Here is a 25,370-nt window from a genome sequence, read left to right as displayed (position 1 = left end):
CAAAAATAAACATTAATTAATTAAAAGAAATGATACGTATGAGACTTGTAAGCTTGCAAGCATATATGTAATAAGTTAAGAAAATAATGGATTTGTTTACCTGTTTTGTTGTATCCAAAAAAAAAAAAAAAGTTTAAATATGTATGAAGAATTTAACAATAAACATCTATAAAAAAAAAAAAAAAAAAGCACCAGTTCTCGTCCGATCACTGAAGTTAAGCAGCATTGGGCGCGGTCAGTACTTGGATGGGTGACCGCTTGGGAACACCGCGTGCCGTTGGCTCTCAATTTTGCCAATTAACGCAGTCGTATTTTGTCGTAACCGTTGAAAATGATGAATTCATCATCGAAATGTTCACATTTTTTTTTTTTTTTCCACCACGAGGAAACATATTCAACCCACATGCCCGGACAAAGATTTCGGACAAATAGAAATATCGCTGGTTACTCCAAAACCGGAAATGGAGTAGTAAAACGAAGAGGACTAGCAGCGATGTTATTTTTTCATGGAAAAAATTACGTGAAGACCTCAGATTCTTCGATGCCTCGATGATTACGGAATTTACGATTTTATGCGGATGTATTTACAAAAATTTCAGTCGTTCAATTTTATCATCAGCCAACGACCATACCATGCTGAAAGCACCAGTTCTCGTCCGATCACTGAAGTTAAGCAGCATTGGGCGCGGTCAGTACTTGGATGGGTGACCGCTTGGGAACACCGCGTGCCGTTGGCTCTCAATTTTGCCAATTAACGCAGTCGTATTTTGTCGTAACCGTTGAAAATGATGAATTCATCATCGAAATGTTCACATTTTTTTTTTTTTTTCCACCACGAGGAAACATATTCAACCCACATGCCCGGACAAAGATTTCGGACAAATAGAAATATCGCTGGTTACTCCAAAACCGGAAATGGAGTAGTAAAACGAAGAGGACTAGCAGCGATGTTATTTTTTCATGGAAAAAATTACGTGAAGACCTCAGATTCTTCGATGCCTCGATGATTACGGAATTTACGATTTTATGCGGATGTATTTACAAAAATTTCAGTCGTTCAATTTTATCATCAGCCAACGACCATACCATGCTGAAAGCACCAGTTCTCGTCCGATCACTGAAGTTAAGCAGCATTGGGCGCGGTCAGTACTTGGATGGGTGACCGCTTGGGAACACCGCGTGCCGTTGGCTCTCATTTTTTGCCAATTAACGCGATCGTATTTTGTTTTAACCGTTGAAAATGATGAATTCATCATCGAAATGTCCACATGTTTTTTTTTCCACCACGAGGAAACATATTCAACCAATATCGCTGATTACTCCAAAACCGGAAATGGAGTAGTAAAACGAAGAGGACCAGCAGCGATGTCATTTTTTCATAGAAAAAATTACGTGAAGACCTCAGATTCTTCGATGCCTCGATGATTACGGAATTTACGATTTTATGCGGATGTATTTGCAAAAATTTCAGCCGCTCAATTTTCCCGTCGGCCAACGACCATACCACGCTGAAAGCACCAGTTCTCGTCCGATCACTGAAGTTAAGCAGCATTGGGCGCGGTCAGTACTTGGATGGGTGACCGCTTGGGAACACCGCGTGCCGTTGGCTTTCATTTTTGCCAACTGACGTAATCGTATTTTTTTCGGTAGTTGAAAAAATTTAGCACTCACCATTGCGATAGTTATATTAATTTTTTTTCTACCATAAATTAATATACTTAATGCGCATTTTGCAATGAAATTGCCAGTCGAGCTTTAAAGCTCATCGATTACTCCACAATCGAAACAGAGAAGAACCAAAAATTTTTGTTTTCCTACTATCGGAACATGAACAAAAAAATCCATCAGTATAGTAATAAAATTTCATATAAATCACTATACAAAAGAGCGTGCTTGCAGTCTTTTAAGTTATTTTATAAAATGAATATTTATTTAATAGATCTCATAGAGTAAAATTTATTAATTAAAAAAAAACAGAAATTGGTCTACCCAAACTTCGTGCTATCTTTGTTTCGAAACCTGTTCCCCACATTGACTATATTTTTCCTCATTTTTTCTAACAACGGTTTATATATCTCTCCCAAACAACCCAAACAAAAATAAAAATTTATTACCACTGCATTAATAGTTACCGACACATAAATAAGAACCTTAGAGAAACTTAACAGAAATACTTACCCATCATTACAATTAATTGAAAATTAGCATCAGGATTGACTCCTTTATTCGTCCAAAAGCTTCGAACACTTTACCAATCCCCAAGCCTTTCAAGCCCGCCTCAATGAATTCTCTCTGCTCCATTGTGTCGCCTTAAAAACCTGTACACAGAAGCATATCTCTTTTACATGCGATAAGAGACAAAGCAACTCAGATAATCACTAATTACATGGTTTTCCTGTGACAGAAAAGAACCCTCTTTTATCCTCCGAGTTTCTGATCCTGTGTGAGCAGCATACAGTGATACAGATGGGTTTGGAGCTAATGATTCGGAAGGTGTCAGCATAAGCTGTAATCATGAAAAACGACAGCTTTGATCTTTCCAGAATCAATCTCATTTTTCTCACGTAACACGACGGAAGGTCCCCCCAGCCGAGTTCGATCCCTCGCTTCTTAGTGCAATTGAGGCATTTCTTCAAGGCGACGATTTAAGGGCTACCGGGAGCGCATGGTAAGAGGCCGGTGCACACAATATGCGCCGCACCCACACTAAGGCCGTAATAGAATTCCCATGTAATCCTCGAGGTAATTCCCCTGCGGTTGTGGAAGGAACCCAAGCCTTGTGGCACTTTGGGAGACCCCCTTGGGATATTCGATGAAGCTCGCCTCGTCGCTCGCCCACACGTAAAATATACTTTCCTCCACGATATAAACAGCGTACGTACGTAGGAATACATACTTTGTAGCCCTCACTCTTCATCGCCACTTCCCCCTTCGGCAATCCCTTGAGGGTTAATTGCTCCGTATTTTGACGCGAGAATTATCAGGCAAGAAGGAGCTTCCTCGAGGCACCCTCGTTCCTCGAAACTAAAATTTGACTACATTATCTTTTCTCCATATAACAAAGTCGTACTGATTAGTCGTTATTAATCCATCGGGTTTTTCGTGGGGCAAATAACAAAAAGTGAGTTAAAAATCGGCCCTGATAAGCATCACAAAACTCGTTTACTGCAAACTGGCAAGTTGTTTATTCTGGCCCTTCTACGCTATCTAATATTCCCATACACGATGGAAATTATAACCCTTCGTCTAACGCCGTTGTACAGCTCATTGTAAATTTCATGTAAATATAACGATTGGATAATCGAATGCGACGACATCCCGAGCTTGTGTGCAGAGGAAAATGGGTTTGTCATTCGGATTATACTTCAACCCTCTTGTAGAATTTGCACTGCGGTCAATTTGCCATGATGTAAGGATGAGTGCAGGCCGTTTGGCAGATTGATTTGAAAGGGTCTTATCGAGCCACGATATTATGCTCTTGTGGGTAAATGGAGACCGAAATCACGTTTTCAAACTCCCAAGAATATGAGGGGAACGTGTCAAAAGTATGCAGCACTATGGAACGAAGCATCGCATGCGTCGTTTTCTCTGATGTATGAGCTTAGACAACTGTCGCGAGTGGGTAGGTTTCTTAAAGGATTCTTAGCCAGATAACAAGGAAAGTCTGGAAGGAAATCATTCATCATCCAGAGCTGCAGAGAAACGGAGACGCTTGGAAAATTACATTTTACAACGCGGCAGATTGCGGGTGAAATGAAAAAGCTCGAGGAAGCTCTGCTGCCTGGTGCTTGTATGCGATAATGGTGCGAGAGTCTCCTCCGCGAGAAGGAGGTTACGATAACAGCGAGAAAACACCTCGCTTATCGCGCATCGTGTTACATTTCATCTGCTACTTTGCAGTCAACCAGTTGATAAATTCATCTTCAGGGCTTCATTGTTCACTAAGAATGATCAATGATGAAATAAAGCCTCGAAAGATATGTGAATGTTGTTTCCTAGAGTCTGCAGATCTACGGAGGAGCATGGGGAAACTTAATTTATTGGATCGCAGACTGTCAAAGTTTCGAGCTTTTGTCTCTCAGTGAAGATCTCAAGGCTTCGGAGCTGGGAGGTGGAGCTCGCTAAGCAAACATTCCGATCAGTTAATACCGGGACAGGTTCTCGACCGTGCCGATTCGAACAATCGAGCCAAAGGCCTCGAGAACTTACTCGAGCTTCCAAAGCCATTCACTATCGAAGCGTCTCAACTGCAATGGAAATGCGTCTCGTAAGATTACATCCGCTCTCAGATGCAACAAGAAATAGCGCCCCGAGCGGAACAGCATGACAATTTCCGACGTTGCGAGGCACCTGTTTTTCGAGTTCTCTTCATTTCCGTTCGTGGACGAATGGTCGATGGTCTTGAAAGGTGAATCCCTCCGTAAGACCTCTCCGTCGACGTCGAAGCCTTTCGGCCGTCCCTCGAAGCCCAGCTTGCCTCCAGAGCGAAAAAGTCAATAGGTGACGAGAAAAAAGGAGCGCAGTGCTGGAAGGATTGGTCGTGGCTTTGGCGGAGCTCGAAAAATGCCATGTACATAAAAATTAAAGTGAAAAAGTGCTTCGAACAGCGCTCGAATGTCTTATGATAAGGAAGCATGGAATACGAAATACACGGACTGTTATTTCTGTCGGGCTCTAACCGATGTGAAAACAGCTTTGTTTGCGAGGAATCCGATGTCCGGGGCTCTCGGATGATCTCGCTGTTCAGGCGTGTAGAATACATGAATAGTAACAAGGCTGAACTGTGACGGTGGATAGGAATATACGAGAAAGTTGAAAATATTTGTGCCTTGTGCCGTTACAGGGACTCGCGTGGTTTATACCTCCAGGCCTTTCCAAGATACAACCCTGTTAACTGCGAGTAAACGTTGCAAAGAGGTTTGTTACCACAGGCTAATTTGATATCATCGAGAATGAAATTTCGTGCCGTCAGTCGAATCCTTCAAGCCTTGGGGCTGACTGGCTCAGAGCTTCGCTCTGCTGAGTTGAAATGAATAAGCTGCGCCAGATTGAGCTCGCTTCCTTGTGGCGTAATGAAAACTGACACGATATTTAGGTAAAATAGACTCTCGTCAGGCTTCCCCTTGGCTCCCACTCGCTGTATTGATCTTCGACGAGTTCACAATGGAACTGCAAATCTCCTCTCGTCCAAGATCAATCCAATGATATGAGAGTTTTTCTCGTTTCGTCTGGAAAGCCAACTCATGTCCACCTGGATCCTTCCATACGAAAAAAAAACAGTGTTCACGTACTGGCGATATGCGAATTGCGTTGAAATTGTCAAGATAACTTGAAGCCCAGCTGAGCAGATATGGAGAATTCAACGACGCGATTGTGATGTGGATGCGAATCTGATGGAAATGAGATCCAACGTGGCGAATTCCCACGTCCAAATGGCCCGTGACACATTAATATGAGCCATAATGTATCATTGCACACGTTGGTAAAGCTTACAGTGATACAAGTTTAAGAAGAAACATACATGGCAATGAAGAAAATTCGCTTATCCAGAACGAGGTATCCTAGCGTACATACTCGTTCTTATGTTTTTTTTTCTTGAGGATAAATGGGCTTTTCGCCAGGGTCGCCAGGACGCTTCGGCGCGTTGAGCTTTCGCTCGGTCTTTCTCTCTCATTCCATGGGGGTTTCTCGTCGCCATGGCAACCCCGTAACGCCATTAAGCGAGCACGGGGATTTCCCAGCTCGCTTCCTCCCGAATACGTTTTCGCTTTCCACGGAGCTCCGCGGAACATACAACTTTTCTCTCTCGCTCCTTCGCACACGAAAATACCAACTCCAAAGGACACCGATCGCAAGACTCTTGCAGGGCATTCGCAGAGTCCCGTGAGTCCTGTCCTCCGAAAGGGAAAGGTAGCAGGGCCTCCCCTTTTACATTGGCTGTATATACGTGCAGTAACCGGAGAGCCGGAACCATATCTGGACGACATAAAGCGAGAAAACCCCATAAAAATAAATAACCCCCGAAACAAACACGAGTAGAAAGAACAACCCGGAGCTTTTGCCGCGAATATCATTATTATTACGCCAAGTTGGATAGGTGGCTTAACCTTTACAACGAAACACGAGAGCATCGTATTTTTCAAATGGAAAGTCACGGAAAAATTTAATTCACTTCATTCTATTCATTTCTGTTCGTATCGCATCAAACTTCCCTTGTGACAGTGAAGCTTTTTTCTCCAAAATCTCGTTCAATTTCTGGGATAGAAGTTCGTATGCGTTTGACGAAACAGATTGGGTGGGGTTCAATATGTCAAATAATCAAATTGTAGAACGGTCAATGTTTCAAAATTTTAGTTGTACTGTAGAAAAGTTGTAATATCAGATTGGAGAAAAATAAGTAATTCGAAATTCTTATTTCCAATCGACTATTCAACAGATTACCCGTTTAATCGAATATTCCTTCTTTGAATTCGTATTTACTCGAAATTTCGATAGTTTTCATTTCGAATGCAATTTTAACAGGTCAAAAGTTCATTTTTTCGAATTCAAAGTGGAGAGTAATTGTTTTATAGATAGACCAGAATATAGAGTAACAAAAAATCGAAAGTGGATTTTTCGAGCCTATAAAACTTGAATATGCAGAATAGCGACGACTCAAAAAGGTGAAAATCAAAATGGCAATGTTTTAAATCAGAGATCACCAGTCCGAGTAAGTGAGCGAATGAGAACCGTAAATTTTAAGCTCCGTTGCATTTATTTATTTTGGTCGATCGACTTTCTAACGTTTCGCCATTTTGACCGTTCGACTTTTTGGTCGTTCGGTATTTCAACCTCAGTAATATTTTAGCCTCTCGTTATTATATTTTAGAAATTGTGAATATTCACAGTATTGCTAATCCTAGTAATTTATGAATCGAAAGAGTGATAGTCGCATTTTCGAAAAATCGATATTTTACTCGTCGTTCTATGGGCGATCGTTACATTCTATTTTCGATATAAACGTCCTTCGAGCCTTGAAGTTTCTACTTCATTTATTTTCGTCATTCAAAGCTCAAATCAAAGACTTTAGCTGTTCGAAATTTTAGTCATTCCAACATTTTATCCCCACCCAACAGATTGTTGAGAGGTCGACGCAAAGACGTGAATTATAAAGCACTCTATTATATTAAGGAGTTTCGGTACAAAAGTCTAAATATTAAGAAATTGATCAAATTTGGTGATAATGTTCTTCAACATCAAGTGCCAAAACACAAATTATTTCAAAATTTTCTTCTACTTAGTTATCGAGTAATTATGCATTAAAGCAGATTTCTTATGCCCGGAATGTGTACGGAAACGCTATGCTTATACACGACAACTTTAGTGATCAATTACTCGATAACTGTGTAGAAGAAAAATCTTTAAAAATTTGTATTGTCAAATTTGGCACTAACGAATACGTTCACCAAATTTTATAAAATTCTGAACTTTTTGAAATTTTTTATGCTTTTAGCATGGTTTAGCATGGCAACATTGTATCGGCTGTACCGAAACTCCTTAATGTGCCTGCTGACCATCGAGCACCCTCTGGCTTTGGAGGCAAAAGGAATCACAAACTTGACTCGAATGACTGTTGGCTAATATGGGATTGGTTCAATGTACTTTCGTCGACGGACTTTTCCTGGTATTCTCACAAGTACTGTAAGATTTACAAAGCTCCATGGCCAAAGCTTCTCCATGTGGTCGATTCTTTATTCGAAGAACCTTGGCAGATTTTATCTCTGTACCTCGACCATGATAGGGCTGACCTCGGAGGTGCAGGATGCAGAAAACTGGAAAGAACATGCGGCTCGATGCTATTAAGGGGTATGAGGAACGGTAAGCTCCTGATTCAATTATAGAATTTTTTCCACCATTTCATGTTCCACGCTCTCGGAGGAGACCCCGAGAACGGCCAAGTTCGATTTCGTTCTAATATTCCATTCGATCTAATATTTCCAGCACGATTGTATAATTTAAAAAAATTCAATCCTCGAATCTCGCGGTCTTGTCTGTCCGAATCCCTCGTCCATGGTCGCCCTCCTCGCGTCAGTGACCGTCCCAACTTTTCGGCTGGAAATCACCATTCATCGATGCAGTAAAAACCGGTGCTCGAATCCATCTGAACGGTACCGTGCACCCGGAAAACTGATTTGCTATCGTTTACGCACAGTCTAACGCCGAGCTCCGCAACAGCGGATTTTAGAGAAGCAGAATCAGCGTGCCATGCAACAGCGATGATCAATTAATTGCGTTCAAGAGCGGATGAGAGACTCGAATCTGCACGGAGGAATTCGAATAGTCGAAGCCATTTTTAAATTTGCCTCGAGCATAAAATCATATTTTTCGATCAGTTAAGCTCAAAATGTGCTTTTCTCTACGCAGCAAATTTCCAAACCACTCTGATTAATGGACAAGTGCTTCGTATGCTCACTGTACGATGGTGAATTTTAATCTACTTGTTACCAATCAAACCGTGCTACAAACACTACGAATGCAAGTGCGCCAGCGTCCGACCTCGGACGGGGGCTGTTACAATTATTTTATTCTTCAACACCGGCATCGAGCCACTGCGGCTGTTCCTCGCTACGTTTCAGTAGGATCCAGTTATTCTGTATGATGAAGTAATAACTCACTGTTATAAAACGTTAATTGGGGAATGGTATGAATTTCAAAATTCCACTGTGAACGAGATGGCGAAGAGCTCCGCAGCTACTCGAGTTTCAATAGGTTTTTTTTCAATACTTCACATGAGACCTCTGTGCCTGCTATTAACTGAAATTGAAAATTCTTGTAGTTCCAAATCGTGGCTTCATAATCCGTTGGGAATGAAGACTGATTGGGGGAATGACATTCCAATAGAATGATTTGAAAATTCTATTAAATATCATTGAGTCCCACGTACTTGGACTCAATGGATTTTAGTAATTTTCCATTCATCTATTAACGATTTTCGAACTCGCAACTTTTGCTATGATTCAGTCGAGTACTTGACTTTATCGAATTATGTGGCAGTGTACGGAAAGTAAGTGGTTGTAATTTCCTTGTGCAATTTGAATTTGATCGAGGAAACCATTTTTCAAGAAAATTTTTATCAGAATCGATTTCTACGTAGAATTTGTGTCAAAGGGCTTTTCCGAGGGTTTTTTCCATTGTTGTATATTTGTTACGAAATATTTTAGTAAATGAACGTTTTCGACTGACCCTGAGTCAATGACATCATGCTCTATGTAGAAAAGACCTTTTGGACTATGGGCATGGAAAGCAAATTCGATGATTGGAATAACCTCAGTACCTAAAAGGGTCCAATACTTTCTTTCAATGTTTTGGGTCTCGTTGAGAATCATTCAAAAATTTAAGGCATAACTGGATGGATAGATCGGCCAAAAATTATATCTGATTGGAATTTCCGTACTTCGTGATGCAATAAAAATCTGAAAAAATTCATCAACATTTGGAAAGCTGTGAACAACAATTATCAATAATAATATTGCCCAAGAGTTAATAACAAATTGTGTAAACAATTAATTATTCAATAATTTTGCGGTGACCTATTGTTTTTTTTTTACGAATTAAATGTGTTTATTTTTCCGAATGCTCATGAATTTTTTCAGAATTTTCGTGGATTTTTGAAATTTCTTGAAAAAATTTTGAAAAAAATTTTAAAAAATTTGAATTCTTGATATGTTTTAGAAGACATATTTACCATCAGTTTTGAAAAGTCTCAAGGTCATCGGATCAAAAATGTACAAATAGAGCCACTTAAAAATTTTAAAAAAGGGAATTTCAAAAATCCACGAAAATTTTGAAAAAAATCATGAGCATGCAGAAAAATGCGCAGATTCGATTCGTAAAAAAAACAAGGATTTACTGTAAAATTGTTAAAAATATATTTATTAATAACTTTTGGGCAATATTATTATTGATAATTGTAGTGCATAACTTTCCAAATATTGCTGATTTTTTTCAGATTTTTATTGCATCACGAAGTACGGAAATTCCGATCAGAGACAATTTATCGGCTGGGCTGTCCATCCACTAATACACATTTAAAAATAACACGTATCATTTTAAGGAACATTCATTTGCTAGTTTTGGTTGTTAAAGTTGATGAAGAAGTTGAATTCACATCTGTTGTACGATGAACTTGAAGCTTTTTGTTTAAGAGTGAAAAAAAAACAACGTAAGTGGTTAAATCGTTTGGACGCTCGAAGAGGAGCGTACACGAGAAGGCAGAGTTTAATTTTTAAAAGCCGCCTGCTGTTGATACTCGGGGAGGTTAGAAGGTAGCGAGCAGGGAGCTTTTATCCTCACTCGAATACCATAAATTCACTTTTTGTACTCCTTCCTCTCGTAGCTTTAACGAGAGCCAGAGGGCGTTTGAGCACGGTGGCAATATAAGGTTTTCTCGCGATAGCCAGGGAGGGGTGAAAGAAGATTTTGCTCCGTTTCTACTTCTTCACGTGGTGCTGCCTGATGGCATCGCACGAGCTGAGGAACGAGTGGATGGGGCGAAAGGCCTTCCAACAATTACAAAAGTTCGTAACTCCCACCCAGCTTTCACACGCGAGGCGAGCGGGGAGGATGGAGACAAAGAACGAAGATGGAAAGGCGTCTGCCAAGAGGAACAGAAGATCCGGCGTGCTAGAAAATGCAAAGGAAGTTTAAGCAAACACCTTTAGAAGAAATACACTCAAAAGAGTTCGGAGTTTTGAGTCCATGCAGACCTCCATAAGTGGTGCAATCCACGCAATTATCCTGCAGCGAATAACGGAAAAAGGGGGGGGGGGGGGAATCGGTGTAGGATCCAAAGATCTCGAGACGAAAAATCCCCTGCCAAAATATCTTGAGGGAAAATATCCTCGATTTGAAAATAGCCTACCCTTGTAAGACTGCATGTCTTAGATATTTTTATCTCTATTAATAAACGAAATCATTATTATCATTATCAACGAAAGTATGTTGGAACCATGTTTTAATGCGTGTATTTTTGATTGTTTGCATGTCTATTTGGAGTTGTGTACGTGCATGTGTGTGTGTGTATGTGTTCTGCCTGCCTGGCATAAATAAATAAAAACAATTAAAAAAAAACAAATAATCGTTAAACAAAATTATAGTGGATATTGTGTCTCAGGATATTTTGACCGGGATATTTCGACCTGGATATTTTGCCCTGGGACCTCTTGTCACGTAACTGGGGGATCACTAACAGTGTAAATGATTTTGTAATTATTCTGTTAATTCACTATGAATAAAAGAGTTTATTATAAAATTTATAGCAAGTTTAATAAAGAGGTTCAACAACGAAGCGGAGTATGCTAAGGATCGATGAACCAACCGTCGAACCCTGGACATACTCAATGCTCAATCTGATTCCACCGGAGTGAAGGATCTTACCAGAAGGAGTGGCATAAAAGTAACGATTCATGAAGCAACTGAATGACTTGAGAACAAGCGTATTCAATGAAACGAATAAAACGATAATGTCTCATTGAGTTAATGGAAAGATCGTTTGTTTTTATCGCTTCTGAATAATCGTTCAGCTCCAAATGGACTTAACAGTCGGATTCAGCACCCCCATGTAGCGTCGTGAGGAGTCACGTGACTTCTCTCTATCCTACATCTCGAAGCAGCATCGATGCCTCGAGTAGAAGATTCGTGACCTTTTCCCTAACGAATCGAAGGCTTGGAGCCGCACAATGTGCAAGGTTCGACTGTACATCGCGAGGGTAATGCAGCCGCGAATTTAAGCCCGACCACTAATCCGCCAAGTCCTCTGATTACACGCTTCCGATAGTTTAGGCTACAACCACGGATCTCCGCGTCCGCAAACCATTTCGTCCATGCTCATGCATCCCAGAAAGGCTATCGCTTTCAGTCCCAAACTATATCCTCGTTCACTTCGACCGCCTCGATCATCCAGCTGAGCTTTTGCATTGAGAAAATTTCCTTACGTGCGAACTTCGCCATACCGCCCTCGGCTAAATTCTCCGATGCTTACAGGAGACGCTAGTCGAGGACGGGACGATAAAGTTCCCCTCCCCGAAGTCCGTTACAGCGACTAAGCAAGTTTATGTAGTTGAATAAGAAATTATTTATTTCATGTTTTGTAACGAAAGCGAGCCCGCTCTATAGAATCGTTGACGCTCCCTACACGCGGCGATATGTACGTTGCTACGTGATTTCCCGAGATTTCGTGGATACCCCAGCGATTCGAGGATCAAGGCGCATTCGCAAATATTATCGGGCAAACATATTTTTCATCACCAAGGCCCCGCAGGATTTCAAACGTTCCCTCTTACGACTATTTGTACCGACAGAATAAATGCCTGGCGTGTAACATCTTTTACATGTATTCGAATAGAAAAAGGTGTGAGCGAATGTTACACGAAACCGTAAAGCGTTAAGGGAGTCCTTCCGCACGAGCGTATTTTTTGGTCACGCAAATTGGGGCACTCGAAATTCGGACCGAGTCCTAACTTCTCAGAATTTGCGGTTATAAAGAAAAGCTTCTGCTTCTGCCATGTTTCCAACTTTATTTTTATCATCGCTATGGATTCCTTACATTTTTTTCTATCTCCGAGACAGTTTGCATCAGAAATTTAGAATTATTTAATATGTGAATTATCGAACAGAAATGTGGCGATGATGAAATCTCGATAAGCTCCTGTACATACGACTTTTGAAGTACCAATTTTTCATTAAATGTTCGATAACCTGACCTGAGATTTCGCCAACCTATTCGCATGCACTTTTACGTTACTGTTATTTAAAATCAGTTGTCTGTAGAATATTCGGGTTCGTGAACGGAATACCTTAGTTCTCAAAAATCGATAAAAAAACGTTTCAACTGAACATTTGCAGAAGAATCACAAAGAATTATTCCCCAACCAAAAAAAGCGGATTAACAACTTTTTGCGAGGAGTTTTAAGAACTGTGAGGGTTATAAAACTGCAGTGGATTGATGAACAGACGAAAGCATTATGCGATTATGGGGTGTCTTTACAAAGCCTTGAAAGAAGCCTGTGTTTGGATTTGACAAGTTCATTACGTTGCTCGAAGTGAAAAGCCTGGCACTTTGTACCACAATTGGGATTTCATAATTCAATTAGGAAATTAGTCAGGGGGATTTTAACTGATTATTTCACGAAAAGAAGTACTGCGAGAAGGCAGCATAGGAAATACTCGAAGATGGCGACTCGCGAGTTGTTTTGTGGATCGATTTTTTCGATTGTACTTTCACTCGAAGGAGCAGATGACAAAAAAACACACAGCAAAGATAAATGCTCAAAGGAATACGTTTCGACTCTCGTAGATATATTTTTGTTTTCTCTTTTTTCCTTGACACTGGTGACATCCACCACGTTTCGTAGACCCGGTCGCATCATCCCTCATCGCACCCTTTCTTCGCCCAATATTCTTCTCGCCAGGAGCTTTTTCCCCCACTGAAGCTCAATGTCCGTCAGCGAACGGTGGCACTCCAACTGCTTTCGTCTACCATTTTCAACGTAGCATCGCAGATGGATACTTTTACGTTACACTTCTGTTTCCCGAGAACAAAAGCTGTTCCATCTCATTTTTTTGCTTCGATATTTAATTCCTGGCGTCTGTCGCAGAACTCATAATTCCATTAGAATTATACGCGACCCAGATGTTATACATTGAAGTCGTAGTTTTATGTCTTGGAACGAATGCAGGCATCGGGTCGAAGGTGAATGGACTCGAGTAATTATCCAATCGGGTTTTTTTTATATTGAACTTCTCTCTGGTTGACTCTTCCCTCTGTCTTCAGCTTTTGTTTCTGATCACTCTTTACATCAGATCAAATTTCCGAACACTTCCACACCAGGAATTTCTCGCCCTGTCCCATTTTCAATTTACATTTCAAGAGTACAAAAACATTTTTTTAATGTGAGAAATAAGTCTGAATGTCGAAATTTCTCAGCTGGGTAAAATGTAGAGATCGTTATTATTTTGTGCAACATAAATTGTAATTTTTTTCCATTTTCATATATTTTTCTTCCATACGAACCTATAAAAACCCGAAAAAATTGTGAAATTCTATTTTTAACGCAGGTTAAAAATGTAGAAGCATTTTTTTTTTTCAAACTCGTTAAAAATATAGAATTTCGCAATTTTTTCGGGTTTTTATGGATTCATAGAAAAATATACGAAAATGGAAAAGAAATTTGGGATTTTTGTTGCAGACAACAATTACGATTTACACAGTGTACGCAACTGAGAAACTTTGACAATCAAACTTGGCGCATAAACAATGTACAAATTAGTATTTCTCACTTGAAAAAAATGTTTTTATACTCTTGAAATGTCCTTGAAACCATATCGAAAAGTTCGACATCGTGAATTATTTCCGTCTATCCAAAAACATTCTCAAAACCAATCTATTTTTTTGAGTTGCTAAAGCATTGTAACGGAAAACTCCGTTACATGAGGATTTAATTTTCCAGTGAAACGAGATCGCCACAAAAAAAAATATTTAAAAAAAAACCAAATGGACCGACGAATAAGAACGGGATTAAAAATGTTTCCACGCTTCTTCCTATCATCTTCGTTGCATCTTCCAATCCAGTCGAATCGTCTTAAGTGTTTTCTTATGTGTCACAGTCAAACCCATCGCATTTCAGGAAACGAGGAAGAAAAATGAACTTTCATTATCATAGAGCCTGAATTTTATTGCACGAGGCCAACATTTTGATATCAGATATTCCACAATATTCACAGCTCAGATTTTTCAATAAATAAATATTTAAAAACACCCACTTAACAGTGCTTTGGCAGAGCCAACTGCGAATTGGGTAGCGCGTCAACAATAAACAAATAAATATGAGATCACATTTTGGCCATCGTATTTTTTATCCAATCGCGGAAATGAAAAACGTTCGTGTACACATCCGGGAATCCAATGCCGCAAGGAATCCCGTATGAAACAATTCCGATGAGTTTATTTGCGTGAACGAGAGGACCACCGCTATCACCCTGAAAGATGAAGAATATCTATTAGTTTAGGTTTCCCATGCAGTCGTGGTTCGAGAAGCTACGAGCGTGTTTAGGTTTAAGTAGTTCAGATACGAAAAGTCCCAAAAACTTGGGTTTTTTGAAAAAAGCTTACCTGACAAACGCCGCTTCCGGTGCCACCAAACGTACAGATCTGATGGGGCATCAACTTGGCGTTTCTGAAGTGCTTCTGACATTGCTCGTGGCCAAGTGTTTTGAGGGTAATTTTCATGAGTTTGCTGGTAGCCCACCGTTGGGACGAAGATTCCAAGCCCCATCCAGTAGCAATAGCGTCGACGCCTCCCACCGCATCTTTTTCCGGCAATGCAACTTTGTTCAATTTTTTTCCAAGCTCCAGTGGACTCTTCAGCTGCAATAAGAATGAAAATTTATTAATTCACAGATTTCGATCATCTTCCGAATTTGTGTTGCATTCAAACTCATTCGACATTTCCTGCCAACGATAATCAACGAGTTTGAACTTTGATTCGGAAAAACACTAAATTACCTTTATGAGTGCGATGTCATCCGGAGAAGACGCCTCCGACGTGTCGTAGCTTTCGTGAGCAATGACCGATTTAACGACATGAGTTTGACCTCCAAAGCTAAAGGTCGAGCCTGTGGCAACTCGGAGCTGCGTGTAAGGCTCTTTAACACCATCAACGCAGTGGGCTGCTGTAATAATATGATCCTCATCGAGTATCGCTCCTCCACAAATATGCTGGCCCTTTAATCTGATTGAAACTTGATATGGAAATTCACCGTCGGCAGCCTCTTTGCCACCTCTGATCCTTTGCGGTGAACGTGCATCGCTGACTGAAGATTTAACGAAAATCGATTAGAATGATAACTTGATCAACGGGTGGGGATAAAATGTTGAAATGACTAAAATTTCGAACAGCTAAAATCTCGAGTTTATAAACTTTGAATATGGGGACAGATGAATTCGACTAGAGCTTTGAATGACGAAAATAAATGAAGTAAAAACTTCAAGGTTCGAAGGACGTTTATATCGAAAATAGAATGTAACAATTACCTATAGAACGACGAGTAAAGTATCGATTTTTCGAAAATGCGACTATCACTCTTTCGATTCATAAATTACTACGATTAGCAATGTTGCGAATATTCACTATTTATAAAATATAATAACGAGTGGCTAAAATATTACTGGGGTTGAAATACCGAAAGACCAAAAAGTCGAACGGTCAAAATGGCGAAACGTTAGAAAGTCGATCGACCAAAATAAATAAATGCAACGGAGCTTAAAATTTACGGTTCTCATTCGCTCACTTACTCGGACTGGTGATCTCTGATTTAAAACATTGCCATTTTGATTTTCACCTTTTTGAGTCGTCGCTATTCTGCATATTCAAGTTTTATAGGCTCGAAAAATTCACTTTCGATTTTTTGCTACTCTATATTCTGGTCTATCTATAAAACAACTACTCTCTATTTTGAATTTGAAAATCTGAACATTCGACATCCGTATAATCTGTTAAAATTGCATTCGAAATGAAAACTATCGAAATATATATTTTCGAGTAAATACGAATTCAAAGAAGAAATCGATTAATCACGTAATCTGCTAAATATCGATCAGGAATAAGAATTTCAAATTACATATTTTTCTCCAATCTGATATTACGACTTAAAAAATTTGGAAACATCGACCGTTCTACAATTTGGTTATTTGACATATTGAATCCTATCCTGATGAACGAGCAAATCCTTTCTAACTCTTGATGTACTCACCACCGGCGATGATCGCCACTGTCATCAAAGCAATTAATTGATGTACTCCAAGCATGTTGCGCTTTGGTTGAATGATCTTTCGGATGTGAGTAAGGAATCGATTCCTTTATGTTTATATACCAATAAACTCGTCTCGATCAGCCGAATAATTACTGTTTGATAACTAAACTGATTTAATAAAAGAACAATAATTCCTTCATATCCGGTGCGAAAATGCAACTCTTACGATGCTTCGTGCTATGCGATAAGCCACGCTCCGCCAAAGCAATGTTCCTGTTTTGATGCTGATCTTATCTTAACGCAACAGCTGTGTTTAACTTCGGCGACGGTGAGACTTGAGTGAACCGTTATAATTCCTTCGTTGCAGAAACTTTCTGCTCTCGTTGCATCAACTTTACATCGTGCAACCGGTTGTTTTTATTATTCTTAGTATGTTTGCTCGTGCTGTAAGGTTACGAATTATCAGAGAATGAGGTAAATGCCCATCTGGATCCGATCTTTTCTCAACAATTATCAAATTCTACTTTCTCCATCCGGAACTTTGGTCACTACCTAGAATCAAATTGATCTAAGCAAAACACATCAGCCAAGAGCTTTTCGCCAGGCTTTTTAAGAAGCTCCTTCCGCCGGTGCACCAAATGGCAGCGTATACACTTGCCACAGATTCGAACGCCATAAGCGTTGAAACTTTCACTCTATCCAATTTAGCGAATAAAGAATTATACTGTTTGAGAAAACTACTGTTTCTGCGTCGTTTCAAAACAGCAAATCCAAGATTATTTTTGACATACAATTGAATAAAGAAAAAACGGGTGGGGCTCAATATGTCGAATAACTGAATTGTAGAACGGTCGATATTTCGAAATTTTTAAAGTTGTGATATCAGTTTGGAGAAAAATAAGTAATTCGAAATTCTTATTCCCGATCGACTATTCAGCAGATTGCGCGTTTAATCAAAAATTTCTTCTTTGAATTCGTATTTACTCGAAAATATATATTTCGAAAGTTTTCATTTCGAATGCAATTTAAACAGACCATCTGAATGTCAAAAGTTCATATTTTCGAATTCAAAATGGATAGTAATTGTTTTACAGACAGACCAGAATATAGAGTAGCAAAAAATGGAAAGTGAATTTTTCGAGCCTATAAAACTTAGATATGCGGAATAGCGATGGCTCGAAAAGGCGAAAGTTAAAATGGCGTTGTTTAAAATTGGAGATCACCGGTCTGAGTAAGTGAGTGAGTGAGACGCGTATATTTGGAGCTCCACTGCATTTCTTTATTTTGATCGATCGACTTTCTAACGTTTCGCTATTTTGACTGTTCGACTTTTTGGTGTTTCAGTATTTCAACCTCAGTAATATTTGATCTTTCGTTATTATATTTTCAAAATTGTAAATTTTCACAGTATCACTGACTGTAGTAATTTATGAATCGAAAGAGTGATAGTCGAATTTTCGAAAAATCGATATTTTAGTCATCGTCCTATGGGCGATTGTTACATTCTATTTTCGATGTAAACGTGCTTCGAACCTTGCAGTTTCTGCTTTATTTATGTTCGGCATTCAAAGCTCTAGTCGAATCTACCTGTCTCCATATTATCATTCGAAGTTTATAAACTCGAGATTTTAGCTGTTCGAAATTTTAGTCATTCCAACATTTGATCCCCACCCGAAAAAACAAAATTCTGACAATCACAACAGCGTTCGATCACGCGTGTACGGCTTGACATTGTCAGTCGCCTTAAAATCCCAGACATAGTAAGACCCGAAGATGGTTTATAGGGCAAAAACTGATAAAAATTAACGACCCGCGACGACGTTTTGACGCCTAGTATACAAAAAATAATCTCCCACACCAATGACAAGACAACCAAGTACTCTGTACATAAAACTCCCAAGTCAACTCCCAAGCATCAGTTCACTCTGATCAACTAAATGTGTCAATCAGCTAGTAAAACATAACACTGGACTTAATCGAGGACCATTGACTATTGCTCAACCGTTTTTTAATTGTTATATGTGTTCTCAAATCGAGTCGTGTCAACAAAACGAAATAAATGTTAGATCAGTGTATGACTCATTTCACCGATGGAATTCCAGTAACTCGAAAAAAACCGAGCACTCTAAGGACATCATTTTACACAAACCCAAACAACCACAAACGAAATTTATCATTAAATTTTCAAGTAGAAGCAAAAATCGACGACGCTTAGGCAATACTAGAATAACAAGCTCTATCTGGGGCGAGCCTCCATTGACTTTGAAAAAAATCAAATATCTAGTAGTAATAGAAGTTTGACCTGAGTAAAGTAGGTTGAGCAGGATGGAAGAACTATTTGGTCCTTCTACCGATTTTGGCAGTTCACTGATTGTGTGTTTTTCAATTTTTAATTGTTTTCTTTCTTGGGGAGCAGGATCAGTCAGAAAAATTATCGGACGTTTCACGATAGACTTTTGGTCCAGGGATGCTGCATACTTATGATTGTGTACTTGAGCAAATTCCACGAAGAAATGACAGCGATTGATGAAGACAATGAAAATTTACAATGATAAAAAACCTACAAGAGTTCTGAGTTTCAGAGTTCGAAGTACTGGCTCGGTTCAGTACATTTATAAATGATAGTAGTTGGCTATGTATAATTGTAACTATTATAGTCGCTATCACAACTCACGAAGGTCAAGAAAAGCCCGGAAAAGAGGACTTTTATCAGCGGAATTTTTTTCTGAGCGAAAAAATACAGTAGAATCTAAATCAATTAGAAGCATTGAAGAATAATATGAAAAGTTGTGTACCTCCAGAGAATTAAGAAGTTTTGCAGATGAATTTGGCATGCACCAAGGCTTGCGGAACTTCCACTAAAAGATTTAACTTGTAGCCAGTGAGGGTATTCAGCAAAAACCTCGCTGGAGTACATAAAAAGTTGGGAAGAGGATGCAAAAACTGGGAATAAACGCAAGACTTGCGAACACTCGTGATTTTTTTGATAATTTATTATTATTTTTGTTAAATAATTTAAAAATATGCCTAATTCGATGTTTTCACTTTGCTCAACGAGCACCGACGATCGAAATTCGTTAAAGCCGTATAATTCAAACTGTGGAGGTGGTTAATGAATCGCACGAAGAATCCCAATCTTCCAGTCCCAGGATGGGACCCGCGATGACAGCGCATTCAAAATGGAAATTAAATCCAGCCCGTGTCATTCGATTAAAAATGCCGACCTCGACAGGCAGCAAGTAAAACTTAAAATAATCAGTCTTCATCGATATGTCTCGAGACACCTAAGACATGCCAGCTTTTTCTTTGATCCAATCAACGTGGCTGTACACATTCGTATAAACATCCGGGTATCCGCGAGCACACGGTAAACCGTAAGAAACGACACCGATCAATACGTTGCCGAGCGCGAGTGGGCCACCGCTGTCACCCTGAAAAATACAAAGAATCGCATAAGAAAATGCTTCTCTTTTGATATTCCAATGTTCATTGACAATCGGTAAACTCGTTAATCCCCAAAATATAAATCTCGTAAACCAACGGCATAGAAATTTTATTCAGTCTTGCGATCAGGCCCCAAAAAATCCACCCTTTATAGTTAGTAGTCCAGTTAATTGCACCGGCAGAACTTACCATGCAGACACCCTGTCCCGGAGCACTGAAGGTGCAGATTTGGTGAGCCGATATTTTGAACCGACTGGCAAAAAGCTGGCACTCTCGGGAGTCCAGAGTGAAAAGTGACACTTTCATGAGTCCCTTGGATGGCTTGGGGTTTTGGAGGTTTGTCAGACCCCATCCGGTGGCGACCACCGCGACGCCACTTTTGGTAGCGTTACTCGGTAGGTTGATTTTGTTTTGATGATCGTCGAACTTTATGTCCTCCACTAGCTGTCGAAACGAAGTGGAAGTTGGTTAGAAAATCTCGTGACTCGACTTTGGCGTCGGTAAGAAACATTCCATGGATGACGAACAATGCCGAAGAGTCGAGTCCCAGGGTTAACTCACCTCAACAACAGCGATATCGTGTTCTATCGAGGGATTGTACTCTGCATGCGGAAATACCGCCTTAACAGCGTGAATTTGACCGCCTGAATTCGAATTCGTCCCGGTCATAATATCGAAGTCGGTGAAAGGTTCCTTCACCTCAGGAATGATGCAATGGGCCGCGGTGACGATGTGACGCTCGTCGATTATCGACCCTCCGCACAAATGCTGGCCCTTCCATCTCAGCGAAACCTGATAAGGAAACTCACCGGGTGCTGCCATAGAGCCTCCGATGATTTTCTGAGCCGATCGAGCATCCCCGACTGTATCAGAGACGATGGAGAATTGAAGACAAATTAAGGGGTTGCAGCCAACATGGATGACTATCAAACTATGCACACAGTTTATATGAACTTACAATTGACAACAGCAGCCAAAGTCAGGAGTGCAAAAGCTCTTTTTAGCCCGGACATCTTTTTCTTTATTAATTCCCTTGGTCGTTATGATGTTCGGAATGCGGTAGCTTGTTTATATATTCGGACTCAAATGGCTTCATCTTAAAGGAAACTCAGCTGCTTCATCCGAGGGGTCCCCACTCTTCTCAAAAGTTGGGAGGAAGTGCAGAGTGTGACGGCAGTGAATACGGAGTAGGAGCTAAAATCAACTCACCTTGTCGTTACTGTCAAACGGAAATAGCATTGACTCTGTGAAAATAAACGCGCGGGAACTGAGAACCTTATTAACCTTTGAAGAACGGGTCAGGTCGAAATATCGACCACTAGTTTGGTCAGGCGCACTCGACTTTAAAAACTCATCGACATCATGCACGAATTTCGTGTAAAAAAAGGTCGATTACACCACAAAAATCCGCGTCCTTAAAAGGTTAACCGAGGAAGAGACTCTGGAAACCCCGAAACTATATTTTTTTTAACATACGTTCTGGAACCTCGTTCAAAGTCTGAAACATCAAAAAGACTGGCAATGATCGTCCCAATCTTAGCACCAACTTCACTCTCATTCCGCAGCATCATCTACGGCCTTGGCCTTCGCTTCAACATCTTTGAAAAGAAGCTTCCAATCTTTCGAAACTAGACAAACGCACGTGTCAATGTCAAGAACAAGTGTCATTGCAAAAATGAGATTCACGAAGTTATTCGTACTTCACACTCCATATCTAGGCCTATTGCTCAAACAAACAATCTCGCGACACCGTGTGGAGGAAGGAAAAAGTGAATTTCTGTTTTGGTTACATGTGCCGCAGTCGATCTCACCAGCTGTGTTTGATCGCGGTGACGTTGAAGTTCAGTAGGACGACTCGAACTGTTTATTCATGACCGGGCCATCGTAATCTCTGAAACAACACTTCAAGTTGAGTAGTTATTTTTACTCTCGTTGTAAGTACATCTCAGCGATAACCGTTGCAGCGTACACTTCCGTCGAATTCATGAATATTCAAAAGATTCCTCGTCCAGTTTTCTTGTCCCTGAGAGCGACTCGAACATCGCTGTTCTACTTGTGAAGTCACTTCATCCAGTCACTTCATCCAGAGGTTACTATCGCCTCGCTGCTCCTAAGTCGAGCAAATGGTTTTCGGAATTAGTTGTGCTCCTGGTTCTAGGAGGAGAAAACGTCGAAGCGAGATGTCGCCCCCATAAACGCGAACAAAATTGATTAATGGTCCATTGAATCGTGGCGTATGGATGCGGTGGACGCATTTGCAGTTCTGCGATATTTTTCGCATCATTAATTACCGATCTTTAACGCCCGGTGGGCATCCAGAAGAGATCGGAATTTCGACGATCCATTGCACACTGTGCGCGACAAAACTTCCATCAGAATTTCGTAGAAACAATTGCATTCCGTAGGGAAAAAAAGCTCTCTGTTTTCTTGATAGACTCCTCCATTGAGGGCTCAATGCACTATCGCTGAAATTGTAACGAAGCTTTCCTGACACGGTGGCGATCCTCCGAGCTCTGCGTACCAAATATAAAGTGAATTGGATCTACGGATCCTGGAGAAATACATAAAACTAGTTGGGGTGAAAAAAGAATCTGCAGGTGATTGAGCCTGGGGATTAGCTTGTCTGTGATGCTGAGCTTCCTGAGATTTCTTACGCGAGAGGAAGCCACCCTTCGGTAACTCTGTGTATACAGACGGCATTTGCACCCCTTGCAATGATTCCGAAAGTGAAGGTGAAGCGAACAAAGTCCGACAGACTTGGAGCAATAAATATCCCAGTTAGATGAATCTGTATTTCGATGAATTCTTATTTGCAAGCAATGTGAAACCCAGTGAGAAAAGTTTCAATGCAAACTCTACTATCGGCCGCACTACAATCGACGATTGACTAAGGGAACCCTCTCTGTCCAACTCCACCCAGAATCGCACTGGAAAGAGGTGATTTTATGGGCTGCACCGAGGACACTTTACGATTGACCCTTGGCCCTAAAACGTGGCTAAATTACACCAGTCGAGCTTGTTCGCGTAGCCAGAGCCCTCCATAGGTATCCATTTGTATCAACCCTGCTTCCGAGCCTACTCGCTATTCTCTTCCTGCATTCACCCAAACGTACTATGTCACGGAGCGTGACCGTATTAGCTCGTTAACGATGCCCGTACCATCGTTTTGACTACGACGATAATCCCACGTGACTTTACGTTGGGAGAAAATCATCCAGTGGTCACTTCATCAAACGGATCACTTCTCAGATTCTTCTCCAGTTGAGAATTCTGCTTTTTGAAAAAAGCGAGCGACCAAAAATATGGAAATTGAAGTAAGGTTCAATATGTCAAATAACCAAATTGTAGAACAGTTCATATTTCGAAATTTTTTAAGTTGTCGTATTAGATTGGAGAAAAATAAATTAATTGAAATTTTTATTCCTGATCGACTATTTAGCAGATTACGTTTTTAACCGAATAGTCCCTCTTTGAATTCGTATTTACTCGAACACACGATCCAGAGGATTGTGGTGCATCGTAGCCGGACGAAAGCGTAAATTGCATTAGGAGCGCGGAAGGCGAGGACTTTCACTTCTCCCAAATATTTTTTCCTCAGAAGCTGTTTCGAAAAAGCGATTTGAGGTTCAACAATCAGCGAAATTTCGTTGCATAACATACATTGTTGAAGAAAACTTTTTAAGAATCAATACGGTAAGAACAGCTTTGAGGAGAGTCTTTTTTGCGTTAGCGCCGCTTTCAGTGAGCTATGCGTTTATCGATAATCGAAAACGAAAAAAATTACTCGTACAAAATGGTGATACTTCAAAAAAGCTTGCAAAAAAACCTGAAATTATCTCAAAATTGGTGGACAAATTTTGGAGGTAAGGAGATCGTATCAAGATCGTTTGTAATTGCTTCCAGAGTTAATTGAGTAACCATGAAAAATACATGAAAAAGAGAACTTGAAGAAGAAAGAATCAAAACCGAATTTTGGTCTCGAAGACTCAAATTATCCTTCAAATTTATTAAAACGCAAGAACTCGATTTTGACCTCCGGGACCCTGGTCTGGTCTCGTACCCTCACTTCTGGTTCAACTGAAAATGGCATTGGAAAGCCAAATTCAGTTTCTTCTTGAGCTACAGCTGTCGTAAAAGAACAACTACAATGAATAAGAATTTTAAAACGATGCAACCATCGTTTTAAAAATCGTCTATTTGTCCGACGCCGATCGCTATATCGCTAATTATAAATTCATAAATTAAACATTTCTCGTTTCCCAATGGAATCTTTTTTTTAAGTAATTATGAAGCGCAAATAGAATTTTTCTCATAATGAAAATATTGTTGCATAAATGAACCGAGTATATTAAAGGAAAAATCGATTCCCAATATTGCATGAACAAAGTTGTCATAACAAAAGGAACCATTTTCTTATTATTCTCAATTCGACGAAATCAAGGTTAACCATACGGAGCGTTAATCAATCAGAAGCTGAGACAAATGAAGACTGAATTTCTAGAGCACCTTTAACAGTTTAATGATCCGAAAAGATAATGAATCTCACGCTCATTAACGAAGTATGCCAAGTGCGAAAAGCAACCAGACGTTTATCGCGGATTTTGCAGGCTTCCGAAACGTTAAGTTAGTCATGATAATCCCCTCTTTTTCTCTGTCGAGAAAAAAGAGCGCCACTTTTTTGGGTCAATTTATGAAGTTTGAGTTGTTATTTATTCATTCCTCAGTTCTCTAAATTCATCATGCAAAAAATTATATTCGTTCAACCGGAAAGATAATCCAACGAGAAAAAAAATGAGATTCGATACGCATCGCATGTACAACGTACCTTGAACAAGGACATGGACGTTCCGGGACAAAACATCCGGATCAAAGTATCTCCAAACAAAATATTCCAAAATCAAAATATAAATAATCTTCATAAAAAAAAAATTTTTAATCGAAATCAAGGCATTGCTGCGATTAAAATGCCATTAACTTTTAGCATAATCAGAAAACCGTCGGACAAGATAATGTCAAGCCTGCCTGTTCTTCAATCCGATCGATTTTTCGATCCGTCGCCTTCGCATGATTTCAGATACAGAGAATAAATGAAAAAAAAACTGACGAGGATCGCCACGAGTGCTTTTTATCTTTTACTT

General features: G+C 40.0%; 2 protein-coding genes and 3 non-coding genes across 5 annotated transcripts; 3 read left to right on the top strand and 2 right to left on the bottom strand.

Moving 5' to 3' along the window:
- The first annotated feature begins 618 nt into the window (after nucleotides 1-618).
- Nucleotides 619-737, top strand: LOC122416659 (5S ribosomal RNA). The gene has a single exon (XR_006262147.1). It is a non-coding gene; the product is annotated as a 5S ribosomal RNA (ribosomal RNA).
- A 335-nt stretch (nucleotides 738-1,072) lies between these two features.
- Nucleotides 1,073-1,191, top strand: LOC122416648 (5S ribosomal RNA). The gene has a single exon (XR_006262136.1). It is a non-coding gene; the product is annotated as a 5S ribosomal RNA (ribosomal RNA).
- Nucleotides 1,192-1,490: 299 nt separating this feature from the next.
- On the top strand, nucleotides 1,491-1,609 carry LOC122416662 (5S ribosomal RNA). The gene has a single exon (XR_006262150.1). It is a non-coding gene; the product is annotated as a 5S ribosomal RNA (ribosomal RNA).
- A 13,097-nt stretch (nucleotides 1,610-14,706) lies between these two features.
- LOC122415806 (chymotrypsin-1-like) lies at nucleotides 14,707-16,907 on the bottom strand. The gene is made up of 4 exons (XM_043428290.1): nucleotides 16,789-16,907; nucleotides 15,542-15,849; nucleotides 15,149-15,403; nucleotides 14,707-15,015 (listed from the first exon to the last, which is right to left on the bottom strand). Exons 1-4 carry the CDS (start codon nucleotides 16,841-16,843, stop codon nucleotides 14,869-14,871), a joined length of 765 nt encoding a protein of 254 aa, XP_043284225.1. The 5' UTR covers nucleotides 16,844-16,907; the 3' UTR covers nucleotides 14,707-14,868.
- Nucleotides 16,908-19,818: 2,911 nt separating this feature from the next.
- Nucleotides 19,819-23,501, bottom strand: LOC122415679 (chymotrypsin-2-like). Its single transcript, XM_043428032.1, has 5 exons — nucleotides 22,044-23,501; nucleotides 21,191-21,730; nucleotides 20,794-21,095; nucleotides 20,422-20,676; nucleotides 19,819-20,219 (listed from the first exon to the last, which is right to left on the bottom strand). The coding sequence occupies exons 2-5, from the start codon at nucleotides 21,243-21,245 to the stop codon at nucleotides 20,073-20,075; spliced, it is 759 nt and encodes a 252-aa protein (XP_043283967.1). The 5' UTR covers nucleotides 21,246-21,730; nucleotides 22,044-23,501; the 3' UTR covers nucleotides 19,819-20,072.
- Between the last annotated feature and the right edge of the window lie 1,869 nt (nucleotides 23,502-25,370).

The sequence above is a fragment of the Venturia canescens genome, chromosome 9, assembly GCF_019457755.1.
Source record: "Venturia canescens isolate UGA chromosome 9, ASM1945775v1, whole genome shotgun sequence".
NCBI classification, from domain to species: domain Eukaryota; kingdom Metazoa; phylum Arthropoda; class Insecta; order Hymenoptera; family Ichneumonidae; genus Venturia; species Venturia canescens.
Note: the sequence above shows the minus strand (reverse complement) of the source record. Positions and strands in the feature narration are given on the sequence as shown.